At 48.8% G+C, this 17,395-nt stretch overlaps 1 protein-coding gene across 8 annotated transcripts in view; it reads right to left on the bottom strand.

The window, feature by feature from the left end:
- The window catches only part of JUP (junction plakoglobin), a 38,762-nt gene that overhangs the window by 9,977 nt on the left and 11,390 nt on the right, over positions 1-17,395 (bottom strand). For 2 of the 8 annotated variants that reach the window (XM_016193605.2, XM_016193604.2), the window contains exons 2-7: positions 14,096-14,308; positions 8,396-8,655; positions 8,021-8,259; positions 5,854-6,055; positions 2,137-2,281; positions 1,913-2,016 (exon numbers count right to left, since the gene is read on the bottom strand). In XM_016193605.2, coding sequence (XP_016049091.1) covers positions 1,913-2,016; positions 2,137-2,281; positions 5,854-6,055; positions 8,021-8,259; positions 8,396-8,655; positions 14,096-14,303 — 1,158 coding nt within the window. In that variant the 5' untranslated portion in view covers positions 14,304-14,308. Of the gene's footprint in view, positions 1-1,912; positions 2,017-2,136; positions 2,282-5,853; positions 6,056-8,020; positions 8,260-8,395; positions 8,656-14,095; positions 14,312-14,468; positions 14,484-14,527; positions 14,543-15,942; positions 15,962-16,032; positions 16,049-17,395 lie in introns of those variants that run through there. The other 6 variants (XM_007535485.3, XM_016193603.2, XM_060203479.1 and 3 more) reach the window with 5 other exon arrangements.

The raw sequence follows: 17,395 nt of genomic DNA, 5'->3' as shown, positions 1-17,395 counted from the left end.
TGACTGTTTGGAAACTGAGGCTTGGAAAGATTCAAGCTTGCCCACAGACCCTTAGCTAGTGGAGCAGATCAGCACCTAGGCCTGTCTTTAAGCTCCCTGTTCTTTCCTCCACCTACTCTTCCCTCTTTTTTTTTTTTTTTTTTTTTTGCCTCCAAGGTAGCACTGAGGCTCAGTGCCTGCACAACGAATCCACTGCTCCTGGAAGCCATTTTCCCCCTTTGTTGCCCTTGTTGTTTTTGTCATTGTTGTGGTTATTATTGTTGTTGTCGTTGGATAGGACAGAGAGAAATCAAGAGAGATGGGGAGACAGAAAAGGGGAGAGAAAGACACCTGCAGATCTGCTTCACCGCTTGTGAAGTGACTCCCCTACAGGTGGGGAGCTGGGGGCTCAAACCAGGATCCTTACACTGGTCCTTGCGCTTTGAGCCACATGCGCTTAACCCACTGCGCCACGGCCTTACCCCTCTTCTTTCTGTGTCCTCAGACCCACCCAGAGTCCTCCTCGGGCCAAGGGAGGAAAGTGATAGAGGTCACTTGCTTCACTGGTCCAGCTGACCCACATCTTTCCAGGCCTTCAATGGGGACTTGGATCAAATCCAGTATCAGCCAGCCTCCTAGCCCAGAGGCCCCTCTTCTCCCCCCACCCCCCGAGGAACCCATGTGGCCCTTGCTGAAGAACAGAAAGACTCCAGGTTCTAAGGACACACCGACCTGGGTTCAAATCCCAGCTCTGCCATTTATGAGCTTTAACCAACTCCTTGAGCCTCATTGTCTTCATTTATCCAGCAGGGTCCTTTACCGCCTCTGGGTGCTGACAGGGGAAGAGGAAGTAGTATCCACAACTGACTGGCAGAGTTACCCACAATCCATGGTGGGTAAAGCTTCTAGGTGTGTGCTCTTAGGGGGACAGGTGAGAAGGGGGACCAGGACATATGTCTTAAAACTGCATTTTGGGAGTCGGGTGGTAGAGCAGCGGGTTAAATGCAGGTGGCGCAAAGCACAAGGACCGGCTTAAAGATCCTGGTTCGAGCCCCCGGCTCCCCACCTGCAGGGGAGTCGCTCCACAAGCGGTAAGCAGGTCTGCAGGTGTCTGTCTTTCTCTCTCCCTCTCTGTCTTCCCCTCCTCTCTCCATTTCTCTCTGTCCTATCCAACAACAACAATAATAACTACAACAATAAAACAACAAGGGCAACAAAAGGGAATAAATAAACAAATAAATATTTTTTAAAAACTGCATTTTCCCTTAATTGATTTTAACTCTTGGAGCCCCCAAGCTGTCTCTCAACACACAACTGCTTTCCAGCCCGGAGTCTAGGTCAAAACCATTCCTCTGGCATCACTGGAGCCCAACATAGAAATGTAATGTCGGGAGTCAGGCTGTAGCACAGCGGGTTAAGCGCAGGTGGCGCAAAGCACAAGGACCGGCATAAGGATCCCGGTTCGAACCCCGGCTCCCCACCTGCAGGGGAGTCGCTTCACAAGCGGTGAAGCAGGTCTGCAGGTGTCTATCTTTCTCTCTTCCTCTCTGTCTTCCCCTCCTCTCTCCATTTCTCTCTGTCCTATCCAACAACGACAGCAACAATAATAACTACAACAATAAAACAACAAGGGCAACAAAAGGGAATAAATAAAATAAATATTAAAAAAAAAAAAAAAAATGTAATGCCCACCTCTATTACTCAGCCCAGTCCCTCACAGAGATCCAAGACTAAAGCTTGGAGATTGGAGTCTTCTGGTAATTCTAGCCTCTGTCATGGCAGGACAAGAAGTAAAGGCCTCAGGCCTCCCTTGGCTCCTAAGATCAGACTCAGTCTTAAGGCTGGAAGTGGGACAGCTAGCTGGAAGATAAGGTGCTGCAGAGTGGATACAGACCAAAAGCCCTGAGACCCCCTCCCCCCAACCATACCTCACCTGTTTGGTAGCCACGTCAGAGAGGTTGCGCAGGGTCCAGAGGCAGTTCTGCACCAGGCGAGGGCTGTTGCTTGTCAAGTGTTTCCCCAGTGCCTGCATCCCACCTGGGGTGGGGGACATGGGACAGAATCACATCAGTCATACGGTAGCCTGGGAGCCAAAGTCTGGCCAGTAGACAAGGTGCCCACCCTGGGCCACCCTCTCAAGCAAGCCATACTACTCACCAGCCTCCACAATGGCGGGCTTGTTGCTGGGGCACACAGACAGCACCTTGAGCACGCGGCTGGTGGTCCAAAGCAGCTTCTCATAACTATAGTTACGCATGATCTGCACGAGGGCCTGGGGGCCTCCATTGGCCAGGATGATGAGCTGGAAGCAAAGCAGGGGGGTAAATGAGTGCGTGACACAGACTGTGGCAAGGAACAAGGAAGGGAGGGGGGCTGACACAACCATCCTTCCTGAGCTTCTGCTACAACCCAGGAAGTATTTTGTGACCACTAAGCCCAATTTTCAAAGAAAGGATAACACATATTGCTGGTGATGAAGGGGGGAAATAGCACTAGGATCACCTCTGACAGTACTTTTGGTTAATACAGTGCATTGGATGAGCGATCCAGATACCTGGGGACAAAGCCTAGAAATACTGAAAAGCCACAATGAAAACAATCCCCAGGTTGGGGAGATAGGACAGCAGCAGCACCACAGGGTTTGCAAATGAGAGAGGATTCAGGTTCAACTCTCCACCAACAATAGCCAGAGCCGAGCATTTTTCTGCTCAAAAAAAAAAAAAGCTTTCTTTTTCCAGGGAGCGAGGAGATGGTTCAGCAGTAGAGAGAGTGCCTTGCATAAAGGTGGCCCTGGGTTTGATCACTGGCACAGTGTAAAATAGCTCTGCCTCTGTTACATAACAAAATAACTAAACAGATGGTAAGATAAAAATAACCTTGGAAGAAAAAAGTGTCCATTCTTTGGAAAAAGCTGTCCATACAGTCAGCGGCCTTCACTTAATGAACTGCTTGCCATTATTCAGGGTGGTTCTGAAGACAATACAGAAAAAAAATTTTTTTTATTAAAAAAAAAATTAGGGGACCTGCAGCTCACCTGAGAAGATGTATGATTTTCCATACACCTGAGTCAGGTTCAAGCCCAGCCCCCAGGGCACTGGGGAAAGCTTTAGCGCTGTGGTGTCCTCCCTCTCTTTCTTCTCTTCCTTCCTTTCTTCTTTCCTCTCCTTCATCCCTCCCTCCTTTCTTCCTTCTTTCCTTCCTTCCTTTCTTTACCAGAGCACTGCTCAGCTCTGGCTTATGGTGGTGTTGGGGGTTGAACCTGGGACCTCAGAAATGACAGTTTCTTTGAATAATCATTATGCTATTTACCCCCCGCCCCGTCTGTCTCTTTTTATCTGAAAAAGCTGATCAAGAGCAGCAAAATTCTGATGACAATAATAAAAGTAAAATAAAATATGTAGGGGGGGAGAGTGTGACTGGTTCATTAGGAAGAGTGCATGTACTAATACTTGAGGCCCTGGCTTCAATCCTAAGCACTGTATGGGAGCACCACAGACAACATCCATGGCTGGTGGAGCGGTGCTTTGGTATTCATCTGTCGAAATATATAAAGTAAAAATTGGACCAGATGGTGGCACAGTGCTATCACACAAGAGCAAGGCCCTGAGATCATTCCCTGGCACATTAAAAAAAAAAAAAAAAAAGGGGGGACTCCGGGCAGTAGCGCAGTGGGTTAAGTGCAGGTGGCGCAAAATGCAAGGACAGGCGTAAGGATCCCAGTTCGAGTGGTCCGGAAGGTGGGACAATGGATAATGCATCGGACTCTCAAGCATGAGGTCCTGAGTTCAGTCCCCGGCAGCACATGTACCAGAGTGATGTCTGATTCTTTCTCTCTCTCATCTTATCTTTCTCATTAATAAATAAATAAATAAATAAATAAATAAAATCTTAAAAAAAAAAGATCCCAGTATGAACCCCCGTCTCCCCACCTGCAGGGGAGTTGCTTTACAGGCGGTGAAGCAGGTCTGCAGGTGTCTATCTTTCTCTCCCCCTCTGTCTTCCCCTCCTCTCTCCATATCTCTCTGTCCTATCCAAATACAATGACATCAATAACAATAATAATAGCCACAACAACGATAAAACAACAAGGGCAACAAAAGGGAATAAATAATTTTTTTTTTAATCTGGGGGGTCAGCCGGTAGTGCAGCGGGTTAAGCACACATGGCGCAAAGCACAAGGACCAGCATAAGGATCCCGGTTCAAGCCCCCAGCTCCCCACCTGCAGGGGAGTCGCTTCACAAGCAGTGAAGCAGGTCTGCAGGTGTCTTATCTTTCTTTCCCCCTCTCTGTCTTCCCCTCCTCTCTCCATTTCTCTCTGTCCTATCCAACAACGATGACATCAATAACAACAACAACACAAGGGCAACAAAAGGGAATAAATAAATAAATAAATCTTCTAGATGACATGTACATACACATTTGTTATGACTACAGCTATGTCCCATACAAATCTGCCCCAGGACAGCACTCACTGGAAGAAGCACACTAAGGTAAACAGTGGCTGTGGGCTGGTAAAATAGCTCACTTGGATAGTGCACTACTTTGCCCTGTCCATGACCCAGTTTTGAGCCTAGCCCCTACTGCACTGGAGGAGGTTCTAGTGCTGTGATTCCCTTTCTTCTCTTTCTTTTTTTAATCTTTATTTATTAGATAGAGACAGCCAGAAATGGAGACGGAAGGGGGTAACAGAGGAGGAGAGAGACAGAGAGAGAGCTTCAGCCCTGCTTCACCTCTTGTGAAGCTTTCCCCCTGCAAGTGGGGACCCGAGGCTTGAACCTGGGTCCTTGTGCATTGTAGCATGTGCACTCAACCAAGTACACCACCACCCGGCCTCCCCCTTTTCTTTTCTCTTACCTTTGTCATGCTTTTTTTTTAAATTCTTTTATACTTATTTATTTTCCCCTTTGTTGCACTTTTTATTGTTGTTATTGTAGTTATTGACGTTGTTGGATAAGACAGAGAGAAAAGGAGAAGACAGAGGGGGAGAGAAAGATAGACACCTGCAGACCTGCTTCACCACCTGTAAAGCGACTCCCCTGCAGGTGGGGAGCTGGGGGCTCAAACCAGTATCCTTACGCCAGTATTTGCGCTTTGCGCCACGTGCACTTGACCCACTGCGCTACCACCTGGCTCCCCCTGTCTTGCTCTTTTTATCTGAAAAAGTCAGCCCAGAGCAGTAAAGTCCTGGAGATGACCAAAACAAAACAGTGGTTATGTAAGGATGATAAATTACTTATCTTCAAAATATTTGGTTATTTTTGTTTGTTTGTTTTTTATTTTATTTTTGCCTACAGGGTTATTGCTGGGGCTCGGTGTCTGCACTATGAATCCACTGCTCCTGGAGGCCATTATGTTCCCTTTTGTTGTCCTTGTTGTTTATCATTGTTGTTATTGCTGTCATTGTTGTTGGATAGAACAGAGAGAAATCAAGAAAGGAGGGGAAGACAGAAAGAGGGAGAGAAAGACACCTACAGACCTGTTTCACCACTTGTGAAGCAACCCCCTACAGGTGGAGAGCAGGTGCTCCAACCGGGATCCTTACACGCTTTGTGCCATATGCGTTTAACCCTCTGCACTACTGCCTGGGCCCCATCTTCAAAATATTTGTTCGGCAGTGTTGACCTAGTGTAGTGGCTCTGCACATAGCCTCTAAAGCAGAAGGGCTTCAGGTTCAAACCCCGTTCTCACCAGAAGCCAGAAGTCCACCCCTCTGGGGGGGAGGAAAAAATTTATATATATGTAATTGTATGGTGAAACCTGCATGCCTGCATATGCATATGTACTAAGACTAAAAAGTAAAGTGGCAGCTTGCTGGTTGGAGGTGATATAGTGAGGAGTGCAGGTCTAGGCTGGGGAGGGAAGAGGAGGCCTACCTTGCTCTCCTGGTTGCCATAGGCCAGGAGCTGCAGGCAGTCGGTAGTAATGGCCAGGAACTTGGGGTTATTCTTGTTGAGCAGGGGCACCATCTTCTGCAGCCCGTCTGCCAGGCGCACTGCCATCTTGGCACCCTCCTGGTAAAGCAGCAGGTTGTGCAGCGTAGTGATGGCATAGAACAGGACAGACTCCACCGGGGAACTGGGGTGGTGGGCAGGGAGTTAGCACGAGTCAGGTCCCAGGGTTCTGGCCTGGTACCATGTGGGCCTTCTCTCCCATCAGACCTTCTCAGTGCCAACACCCCTAAGGAAATATCACTTTACTAAGATCTCATGGTCCCCTGGGTTCAGCCCTTTGTTAAGCACAGAGCCCACAGTACCTCTTTTCACAGAGCCCATAACTCCTCCTGCTTCTGAGCCCCCAGCCAACTACTGAGTGCATAGCAGTCCCCCTCAATACTTGGTCTTTCTAGGTTGCTACCATGTGGAAGGGTTCAGAGGAGAGTAAAGTCTACACACACTCCTGGGCAACCTGGAAGGTGGTGTAGTGGATGAAATATTGGACTTGCGGGGAGTTGGGCGGTAGCGCAGCGGGTTAAGCGCACATGGTGCAAAGCGCAAGGACCGGCTTAAGGATCCCGGTTCGAGCCCCCGGCTCCCCACCTGCAGGGGAGTCGCTTCACAGGCGGTGAAGCAGGTCTGCAGGTGTCTATCTTTCTCTCTCCCTGTCTTCCCCTCCTCTTTCAATTTCTCTCTGTCCTATCCAACAATGACATCAATAATGACTACAACAATAAAACAACAAGGGCAACAAAAAATGGAATAAATAAATAAATAAAAATAAATAATTAATATATATATATTGGACTTGCAAGCTGAGACTCCTGAGTTCGATCCTGGGCATGGGATGCATTGGATCGACCTTCCCGTGGTGCATCCCGTGAGTACCCATTCATTGGGGAAACTGACGATCCTTCCTAGCCGACTGAATCCACATGGATCCCAGTCACTTTCAAAGCCATTAACTGGCTACGGAAGAAGGGCAAACGCTAATGCATGCCTCTTGCGGGAACTTACAGTCTAGTAGGGGAATGAAGAAAGGGGCCGATCAACATTTATAGTCTAGAAAAGACAAAGGTAGCAAAAAACTTTGCACATGCTATTTCCTCTGCCTGGAATATTTTGTCCATGCTGCATTTCTGGCCAAGCGCCATTCATCTATCAACCCTCTGCCATGAGAATGAACAGTTTCTCAGAAACCATCTGATCAATCTTAAGACATACCTCTGCCCTAGTCTATATTGTGCCCTAATAACAAGTATTCTTTTTCTTCCTTCCTCTTTCTTTCTTTCTAATATTTATTTTATTTTTTATTTATTTATTCCCTTTTGTTGTTTTATGGTTGTAGTTATTATTGTTGTCATTGTTGTTGGATAGGACAGACAGAAATGGAAAGAGGAGGGGGAAGACAGGGAGAAAGAAATACAGACACCTGCAGACCTGCTTCACCACTTGTGAAGCCACTCCCAGGTGGGGAGCCAGGGCTTGAACCGGGATCCTTACACCGGTCCTTGTGCTTTGCTCCATCTGCACTTAACCTGCTGCGCTACTCCCCTTCTCCCTTCCTTTCTTTCTTTCTATATTTGTTTCTCCCTCCCTCTCTCTCTCTCTCTTTCTTTCTTTTCTACTTATATTTTGTATTATTTACCAGAGCACTGCTAGCTTTAGCTTAAGGTGGTGTTGTGTGTGTGTTGGGGGGGGACCGATCCTGGGACTATGGAGCCTCAGGCATGAGAGTTTCTTTGCATAACCATTATGCTATCTGTGCCCCCCCCATCACCCATCACCATGGTTTTTCTTTCTACCTTCCTCCCCCCCCTTTTTTTTTGGATCCTTAAGGATCAGTCTCTTTGCATAACCACCATGCTATCTCCCCTGCCCTTCTTTCCTATTTACCTATCTTGGTGCTGAGGACTGAGTCCACAGCCCCATATATACAGTGCATGTACTCAGGAGCTACATCCCTGGTGCTGACCTGCTATTTGCATGCCTCGCTCCCCTGTGAGCCAGCAGGTGCTCGGTGTTATGCAGAAGCCCAGGGAAGGAAAGGACAAAGACCACATGGGGGGAAGCCCCTGAACCTCTGAGGCAGGAGGGGATGGGCTACCTGAGCATGCGAACCAGGGCAGGGATGCCACCCGACTTGAAGATGGCGAGAAGCCCCTCGCGGTGGTGGGAGAGGTTGTGCAGGATGCTGGTAGTACAGCGGGCCGTGTCCAGGTCGCTGGTGTTCTGCATGGTGCGCACAACGGCGGCCACCAGCTGAGGGGAGCCCATCAGGGCCCGCCGTGATGCCTCCTTCTTCGACAGCTGGTTCACGATCATGGCCGCCTTGGTCACTACCACCTGGGTGTGGGAGGGAAGGACCGGAGAGTGTGAGCAGATGGACCAGGAGGCTCCTGCACAGAGTTCAGAGGGACCCGTGGATGGGTTTCCAGCTCAGTCACCACCCTCACCCACCCCAGGCCCTGCCCCCACAGACCGGGTCTTCATCGTTGAGCAGTTTGGTGAGCTCAGGCAGAGCCCGGGTGGCCAGCTCTGCATCGTCCTGGTAGTTGATGAGATGCACGATGGCCGACTTGAGGAGCTGGGACGGCTCAGCCAGCCGCTGCAGGTTGGTGGTCTGCCCTTCTATCTGGGTGGTCAGCAGCAGTGAGCTATCTTCGCCTGTCACACCAGGGCACATGGCCTCCCGCACCCGCTTGGCTCTGGCCGTTGTGGACATCTGGTATTCCAGGTCACCTGTAAAACCGGTACCATGTTCTACCCGTCAGAGAGAATTCTGCTTCTTTTTTGGGGAGGATATCAAGATACCACTGTCTCCCCCATACTCCCAGAGGGATAAAGAATAGGAAAGCTATGAGAGGAGGGGATGGGATACAGAGTTCTGGTGGTGGGAATTGTGTGGAGTTGTACCCCTCTTATCCTATGGTTTTTGTCAGTGTTTCCTTTATTTTTTTTTTAATTTATTTTCCCTTTTGTTGCCCTTGTTTTTCATTATTGTTGTAGTTATTATTGATATTGATGTTGTCATTAGATAGGACAGAGAGAAATGGAGAGAGGAGGGGAAGGCAGAAGAGGGAGAGAAAGACAGACACCTGCAAACCTGCTTCACAGCTTGTGAAGTGACTCCCCAGCAGGCAGGGAGCCAGGGGCTTGAACCGGGATCGTTAGGTCAGTCCTTGCGCTTCACGTCATCTGCGCTTAACCCGCTGTGCTACCTCCCAACTCCCTACTGTTTCCTTTTTATATAAATAAATTTTTTTAAAGGTACCACTGTCTCATTTCTGATGTTCTAGCTGTCTTTCTTGTTCTTCTGCAGGGCTCACACATGTAAAGCACGCACTCCTGCCACTGAGCTACCTCCTTGGCCCCTTCTTTAAAATGATTTTTTTTTTTTACTTTCATGAGAGAAAAAGAGACCAGAACAGGGGGCTGGGTGGTGGTGCGCCTGATTAGGTGCACATGTCACTATGCTGAAGGACCTAGGTTTGAATCCCATTTGCAGGTGGGAAGCTTCAGGAGTGGTGAAGCAGGTCTACAGGTATCTATCTTTTTCTCTCCCTCCCTATCTCCTCTCACCTCTCAATTTCTCCCTGTCCTGTCAAACTAGAAGAAGAAGAAGAAGAAGAAGAAGAAGAAGAAGAAGGAGAAGGAGAAGGAGAAGGAGAAGGAGAAGGAGAAGGAGAAGGAGAAGAAGAAGTAGAGGAAGAGGAAGAGGAAGAGGAAGAGGAAGAGGAAGAAGAAGAAGAAGAAGAAGAAGAAGAAGAAGGAGAAGAAGAAGAAGAAGAAGGAGAAGAAAGAAAAGAAAGACCAGAATACTCCTTAACTCTGGCATATGGTGATACCAGGGATTGAACCTGGGACCTCTGGAATGAAAGTCCTATATAATATCACTGAACTATCTCCCTGGCTTCCTTTCTTTTCTTTTTTTTTATATTTATTTATTTTCTTTTTGTTGCTCTTGCTGTTTTTATTGTTGTTGTAGTTATTATTGTTGATGCCGTCACTGTTGGATAGGACAGAGAGAAATGGAGACAGGAAGGAAAGACAGAAAGGAGGAGAGAAAGATAGACACCTGCAGACCTGCTTCACCGCCTGTGAAGCGACTGCCCTGCAGGTAGGGAGCCAGGGGCTTGAACTGGGATCCTTACACCGGTCCTCACGCTTTGCGCCACCTGTGCTTAACCCGCTGCACTACTGCCCGACTCCCTTCTTTTTCTTTTTTGACCAGCGCATCCCTCAGCTCTGGTTATTGATGTTGCTAGAGACAGAACCTGGGATTTCTTACATGCAAGTCTTATGTGCTACCTTTGTACTACCTCCCCACCTCTCCTTCCCAACCCCTTCAGATTTTATATATATGTGTGTGTGTGTGTGTGTGTGTGTGTGTGTGTATAAAATTTTATTTTAATGAAAGACAAAGAAAAAGAGAGAGATCCAGAGAGAAAGACGAGCACTGCTTTAGCCTCAGTTTATGGTGGCATTTGCGGACAGCACCTGGGACTTCAAAGCCTCCGGCATCAAAGTCTTTTGCATAATGATTTTGCTATCTCCCCAGCTGCAAAGTATTAAGTAACAGAGGTCTAAGGTAGAACAGTAGATGAAACATTGGACTCTCAAACATGAAGTCTCAAGTTCGATCCCCAGCACGGCATAAGCCAGAGTGAGGCTGTGTTTATCTCTGTATCTCACTAACAAACAGAAATACATCAGGGCTGGTGCTGGCACACTTAGTTAAGTGCGTATGCTACAGTGTGCAAGATCCTGGGTTTGAGCCCCCAGCCCCCACTTTCCCTGTAGGGGGAAAACTTTGCAAGTGGTAAAGCAATGCCACAGGCCTCTCTCTGTCTCTCTCCCTCTCTGTCTCCCCTACCCTCTCGATTTCTGGCTGTCTCTATCCAATAAATAAAGACAGTAAAATAAATAAACCAGTGGGGCTGGGTGGTGGTGCACCTGGTTGAGCACACACATTACAATGCATAAGGATCTGGGTTCAAGCCCTTAGTCCCTACATGCAGGGGGGAAGCTTCACAAGTGGTGAAACAGTACTGCAGTTGTCTCTCTCCCTCTTAATCTCTCCCTCCTCTTTCAATTTATCTCTGTTTCTATCCAAAATAAAAAACTAAATATTTAAATAAAAGAAGAAACAGTGGTCTGGGAGGTGGTACAGTGGATAAAGCATTGGACTCTCAAACATGAGGTCCTGAATTCAGACCAGAGTGAGAATCCTGGTTTGAGCCCCCGGCTCCGTCACTTCACAGGTGGTGAAGCAGGTCTACAGGTGTCTGTCTATCTTTCTCTCCCCTCTCTGTCTTCCCTTCCTCTCTCCATTTCTCTCTATCCTGTCAACAACGATGATATCAATAACAACAACAAAAACTACAACAATAAAACAAGGGCAACAAAAGGGAATAAATAAATAAATAAATATTTTTTAAAAAAGAAAGTTGTCTGGTTCTTTCTCTCCTCCTTTCTCATTAATAAACAAATAAAATGTAAAAAAGAAAAAGAAAAAAGAAACAAAGACAGAAAACATCTTTTTTTTTTAAGTTTTCTTATTCTTTCTTGCTCTCTCTCTCCCTGCCCCCACTGGCGCTTTGTTATTCCAGGTCAGATTTTTTCAGCTAGAAGAGATAGAGTGAGAGGGAAAGAAATCACAGCACCAAACTTTCCCCCAGGTTAGTGGGGGCCGGGTTCAATGAGTGGGTCTCACACATGACAAAGTAGGCATACTATCCAGGTAAGTTATTTCGTCCATGCATTTTTTTTTTTCTCACTTAATCTTACCACACTCCAAGGTAAGTACTACTATCAGCTCCACTTTACAGATGGGGAAAATCGATCTGGCTGTGACATCTGTCACCCCATTGATCGCAAGTTTTGATTCAGCTGAGCTGGCTGGCTAGGCGGGTGTCCCCTTCCTCCCTCACAGCTCTATGTGCATCTCTCCCAAAGCTTTGTGCTCAGTGAAAGAGGACAACCTTCCCCAAAAAGAGACGGATCAGTCTTCACTCGAGGGTATATGCGCAGCTGCACTCCCCTGCTAGAACCTCCAGACAGGCTCTCAAGGTCCAGATGGGAAAACTAAGGCACTGAGAGATGGTTATAAGTCAGTCAAACTCAGACAGCCTGACTCCAGAGCCCAAACCCCAACTCTATGACCCTGCCTTAACAATCAGGTGGGGTAAGGTGAGCCAGCCACCGTCTCTTTGCAACCCTGGAATCTCATGAGTCTAATTACACCTTCACCATCGCCAGGGGAGACAGCTCTCCCATTATATGGGCTGGCAAACAGAGTATCACAGAGCAGATCAGAAGGAAAATCAGGGCGGTGGGCTTCAGGAACATGGGCTCCCAGCTCAGACCCCAGTCTCCTCCCCCTGGGTGGGTCCAGGAGTCATGCAGATAGGTGTTCAGGCTGCCCTGGCAGCCCTGGCCTGGCATCTGTCCTGATGCCCCTGGGAAAGGGAGGCAGAGAGTCCACCCTCCAATTAGTCAGGAAGGAGGAAACATCCTCACAGCTTTCCCACCTCAATGCTGTTTTAAATATCAGGCCATGGGCGCCCTGCCAAGCCAAGAGGCCTACACCCACTGCCAGGGAGGAGTTGCCGAGGTGGCACTCTGGAGGGCCTCAGCTTGTTTCTTTCCCAAGGATCAGGACCCTGGAAACACCTGTGGACAATAATCTTGGGCCCCAGCTACAGGGAGGCGGGCACCCTGGGCTGACTGCCCCCCCCCCAACCTGACTAAGCCCCAGAGCTGGGTTGATCCCTCCTTGGTGGCATTGGCCCATGTTCATTTCAGCACGCTCTGGCCTCTGCTCCTCCTGGTGCCCATCAGCAGCCCTTGGGCTTTCAACCTGAAGCTCATCCACCTATCTGTGGTGTGAACTCTGCCTCATCAATGCACTTAAAACTCCTGGAGCAAAAGGACTGTGTCACCACCCCTCCTCCCATGGAGACAGTCATGTCTCCTCATTACACTGTCACAGAAGGCAAGGGGTGTCTCATCAGATTGATGACTACACCCTGAGAGCAAGGGCTACCTACCCCAGAGGCTCATAAAAGAGAAACTGAGTGATCTGGGAGGTGGTGCAATGGGTAAAGCACTGAACTCTCAAGCATGAGGTCCTGAGTTCAACCCCCGGCAGCACATGTACTGGTGTGATGTCTGGTTCTCTCTTTCTCCTCCTATCATTCTCATTAATAAATAAATAAAATGTTTTTTTAAAAAAAGAGAGAGAGAGAGAGAGAGAGGAAGAAACTGAGAGGGCCAGGGGGTAGCACAGTGGGTTAAGTGCACATGGAGCCAAGCACAAGAACTGGAGTGGGGTGGTCTGGAAGGTGGCACAATGATAAGGCTTTGGACTCTCAAGCATGAGGTCCTGAGTTTGACCCCTGGCAGCACATGTGCCAGAGTGATGTCTGGTTCTTTCTCTCTCCTCCTATCTTCTCATGAATAAATAAATAAAATCTTAAAAAAAAAAAAAAAGAACTGGAGTAGGGATCCTGGTTCAAGGCCCTGGCTCCCCACCTGTGCGCTCCCCACCTGTGTGTGACTTCACAAGCAGTGAAACAGGTCTGCAGGTGTCTATCTTTCTCTCCCCCTCTCTGTCTTCCCCTCCTCTCTCAATTTCTCTCTGTCCTATCCAATAACAATGGCAGCAATGACAACAATAATAATAACAACAAGGGCAACAAAAATGGGAAAAAAACGGCCTCCAGGAGCAGTAGATTCATAGTGCAGGCACAGGGCCCCAGCAATAAACCTGAAGCCAAAAATAAAGAGAGAGGGAGTCGGGGTGTAGCGCAGCAGGTTAAGCGCAGGTGGCGCAAAACACAAGGACCGGCATAAGGATCCCGGTTCGAACCCTGGCTCCCCACCTGCAGGGGAGTCGCTTCACAGGCGGTGAAGCAGGTCTGCAGGTGTCTATCTTTCTCTCCCCCTCTGTCTTCCCCTCCTCTCTCCATTTCTCTCTGTCCTATCCAACAACAACAACAACAATAATAACTACAACAATAAAACAAGGGCAACAAAAGGGAATAAATTAATAAAATAAATATAAAAAATAAAAATAAAGAGAGAGAGAGAAACCAACTTCTGCTTTCAGACCAGAAACCCCCTCAAGTCAGCCTCCCTTCTCCCAACCTGGCAGGACTTCCCAGCAGCGCATTCCCACCTTGGTTCTGGGGCCCGCCCTGGGTGTAAGTGGTAGTCTTCTTGAGTGTGTACTGGCGCCCACAGGCCTCGTCCTCCTCCATGATGCCCTTGCTGCTGACCGAGGGCACACAGGTGTTGGCACCAGAGTGGATGCCTGAGTCATAGGTGTAGGTCTGTTGCCACTCAGTCACCTTGATGGGCTGTTCGATCAGGTTCATCACTTCCATGGCAGCTGCTGGGAACACAAAGGGGAAGCAGGACATCAGCAGGACCCAAATGGGACACCCCACCCCCCAGCTTTAGTCTATCTCCAGGCCCTATCTATCACCTTTTACTCCAAGAACCCAGTGAGCTATGCCAGGGGTGTCCAGCTCTGGCCATGCACCACTGACCTCCAACACACAGTGGGGTAAAGCCTTGGCCAAGGTAAGCATCACTGCACCTCACTCACCATCCCAGCCAACACGCCCTGCACCTTCTGAGGTTGCACCCCCTCTCTGCTGGGGCTCCCTGGGAAAGGCAACTGCACTGGACAGAAAGCTGGGCGGGCGGGCGGGGAGCAGTCAGACAGGTTTCTCTGATGAGCTGGGAGGCTGCTGAGAACAGTGTAAGGTGCCTCAGGCTCCCACACAGGCCCAGGATCTGTTTTCTGCAGATGGGGCAGGATCACAAGAGGCCCTAAAGACCCCACCCTAAGGCCCTAGCACTCCAGTTCTATTAAGTCTTTCCCAGAATTCTGTGTCCCATCAACCAGTTCAAATTTCAGCCACATAGGCAGCCTGGGAGGTAAAACAGTAGACTGAATGCTGAACTCTCAGGTTTGAGGTTCTGAGTTTGATCCCTAATGCTGCACGTGCCACAGAAGATGCCCTATCCCCCCCACCCCCACTAAAATTATTTTTTGCCACCAGGGTTATTGCTGGGGCTCGGTGCTGGCACTATGAATCCACTGCTCCCAGAAGCCTTTTTTTTCCTGTTTTATTTTTTCGATTTTTTTTTTGTTGTTGTTGTTTAACTAGAACAGAGAGAAATTAAGAGAGGAGGGGGAGATAGAGAGGGAAAGAGAAAGAGAGACCTGCAGATCTGCTTCACCACATGTGAAGTGTCCTCCCTGCAGGTGGGGAGTGGGGCTCAAACCCTGATCGCTGTGCTTGATAATGTGTATGCTTAACCAGATGTGTCACTGCCTGCCCACCAGCTCTTCATCCTTCTCCCTCTCATAAATAAATCTTAAAAAAAAACTTTTCCCCAGTCAATTAGTTTTGAGCTAATTTATGTCTCCTGAGCCTTACTGTCCTCATTACACAACATTGTTTTTGTTGTTGTTATTGCTTTAATGCTCCTGGGTGATTTTTTCAGATAGAAAAAGACAAGAGAGTGGTCTGGGAGGTGGTACAGTGGCTAAAGCACTGGATTCTTAAGCATGAGGTCCTGAGTTCAATCCCCCGGCAGCACATGTACCAGAGTGACGTCTGGTTCTTTCTCTCTCTCCTCCTATCTTTCTCATTAATAAATAAATTCTAAAAAAAGAAAGGGAGTTGGGCAATGACGACAACAACAATAATAACTATAACAATAAAACAACAAGAGAATAAATAAATACTAAAAAAGAAAGGGGACAGGGGGGAGACACTAGAGCTAAAGCCTCCCCCAGTGTAGAATCCGGAGGACACTGTCTTACAGGTTGTCGTGAGGACTGTCTCTGTAAATGACCCAGCACCTGGCAGGTGCTCAGTGTTGGTGGCCATGGCTGTGGTGTTCATGCACCTCCTGATCCCAGGTGGCCACTGCCATGCAGGTATCCTTCCCTCTCTCTGCAAAGACCTGGGGTTAAACTGTCCCCAAAATCAAGAGGTGAGCTCTTACCTGGTCTTCTTAGCTTTCTGTCTCGGGAACTGACCTCCAGGGATGCATGCCTGGCAGAAGCCAGGAAGCTGTGGTCCAGTGGGAACCTACCTGTGCCAACCTCTCACTCAGCCTCAAAAGCATGTGCTCTGTTGCTCCACTAACAGACGTGGAAACTAAGGCCCCACCAAGTAAGGCAGCACAGTCAAGAAGTGGGAGAACTAGGACTGGGCACAGGCATGAATGGGGCAGAAGCAAACCCCAGTCTCCAAAGACTGGGTGGCACCCTGCACGGAAAACCGGGTGCCCTGCTGTACTGGGAGACTGAGTGCGGAGGACAAGGGTGGGGTGAGAGACAGAGCCTGGATCCACTCCAAGAAAAAAGATCAGCATGCATATGTCTTTCCAGTGACAGCCCCAGTGCCACCCTGGAGGAGGATGACGAATGATCTTTCAGGAGTCCCTGCCTTTTATGGTGAGGGCCCGGCTCCTCCCCCTGCCTGTGAGCACACCTGGAACAGGCAGAGGCAGGAGCCCGGCCAGCTCCCAGCAGGCTTCATCCTCTCCTTCCTCTCCTCCCGGCACCCTCAGTGAGTCAGAGTTTCGGACTGATAAATAGGAGCAGGAAACCTAGACAGCAGGCCCAATGAGGGCAGATGAGCCCAGCTGCATCCAAGGCACTGGCTGAGAGTGGCTATTTCAGGAGTCCCCTCCCTCCACCCTGCCTCCACCCACCCACCTACATACACACACCCCCATACACACTGCAATCCCTGAATCTTCCCCTAAGAGGAGGAAGAAGAGGAGGAGAGGGAGAGGGGGGAGGGGAGAATCTGTCACAGAGCCCATAGCACTACCTAGGAGAAAACTCAGGCAGGAGGGGGTCGGGCCGTGGCGCAGTGGGTTAAGCGCATGTGGCGCAAAATGCAAGGACCTGTGTAAGGATCCCGGTTCGAGCCCCCAGCTCCCCACCTGCAGGGGAGTCGCTTCACAAGCGGTGAAGCAGGTCTGCAGGTGTCTATCTTTCTCTTCCCCTCCTCTCTCCATTTCTCTCTGTCCTATCCAACAACGAACAACATCAACAATGGCAATAATAATAACCACAACAAGGGCAACAAAAGGGGGAAAAATGGCCTCCAGGAGCGATGGATTCATGGTGCAGGCACTGAGCCCAGCAATAACCCTGGAGGAAAAAAAAAAAAAAACTCAGGCAGTCTTGTCTCTTAAATCATTAGAAAAGGAAGAGAGAGACAAAAAAAAAAAAAACATAGCGGCACTAACCCTCTGGAAATGCCATTCTGGGGACCAAAAAGATAGCACAGTGGTTCTGCCAAAAGGCTTTGATGCCTGAGACTCCAAGGTCCCAGGTTCAGTCCCCAGCACCACCATAAGCCAGAGCTGAGCAGTACTCCGGTAATTAAGAAATAATTTTTTTAATGAAAATGCTACTCTAGCAGCCAGGGAGTTTGCTTAG

Source organism: Erinaceus europaeus, chromosome 12 (assembly GCF_950295315.1).
Source record: "Erinaceus europaeus chromosome 12, mEriEur2.1, whole genome shotgun sequence".
NCBI classification, from domain to species: Eukaryota; Metazoa; Chordata; class Mammalia; order Eulipotyphla; family Erinaceidae; genus Erinaceus; species Erinaceus europaeus.
The sequence above is the reverse complement of the archived record's forward strand: the minus strand, read 5'-3'. Positions and strand labels throughout refer to the sequence as shown.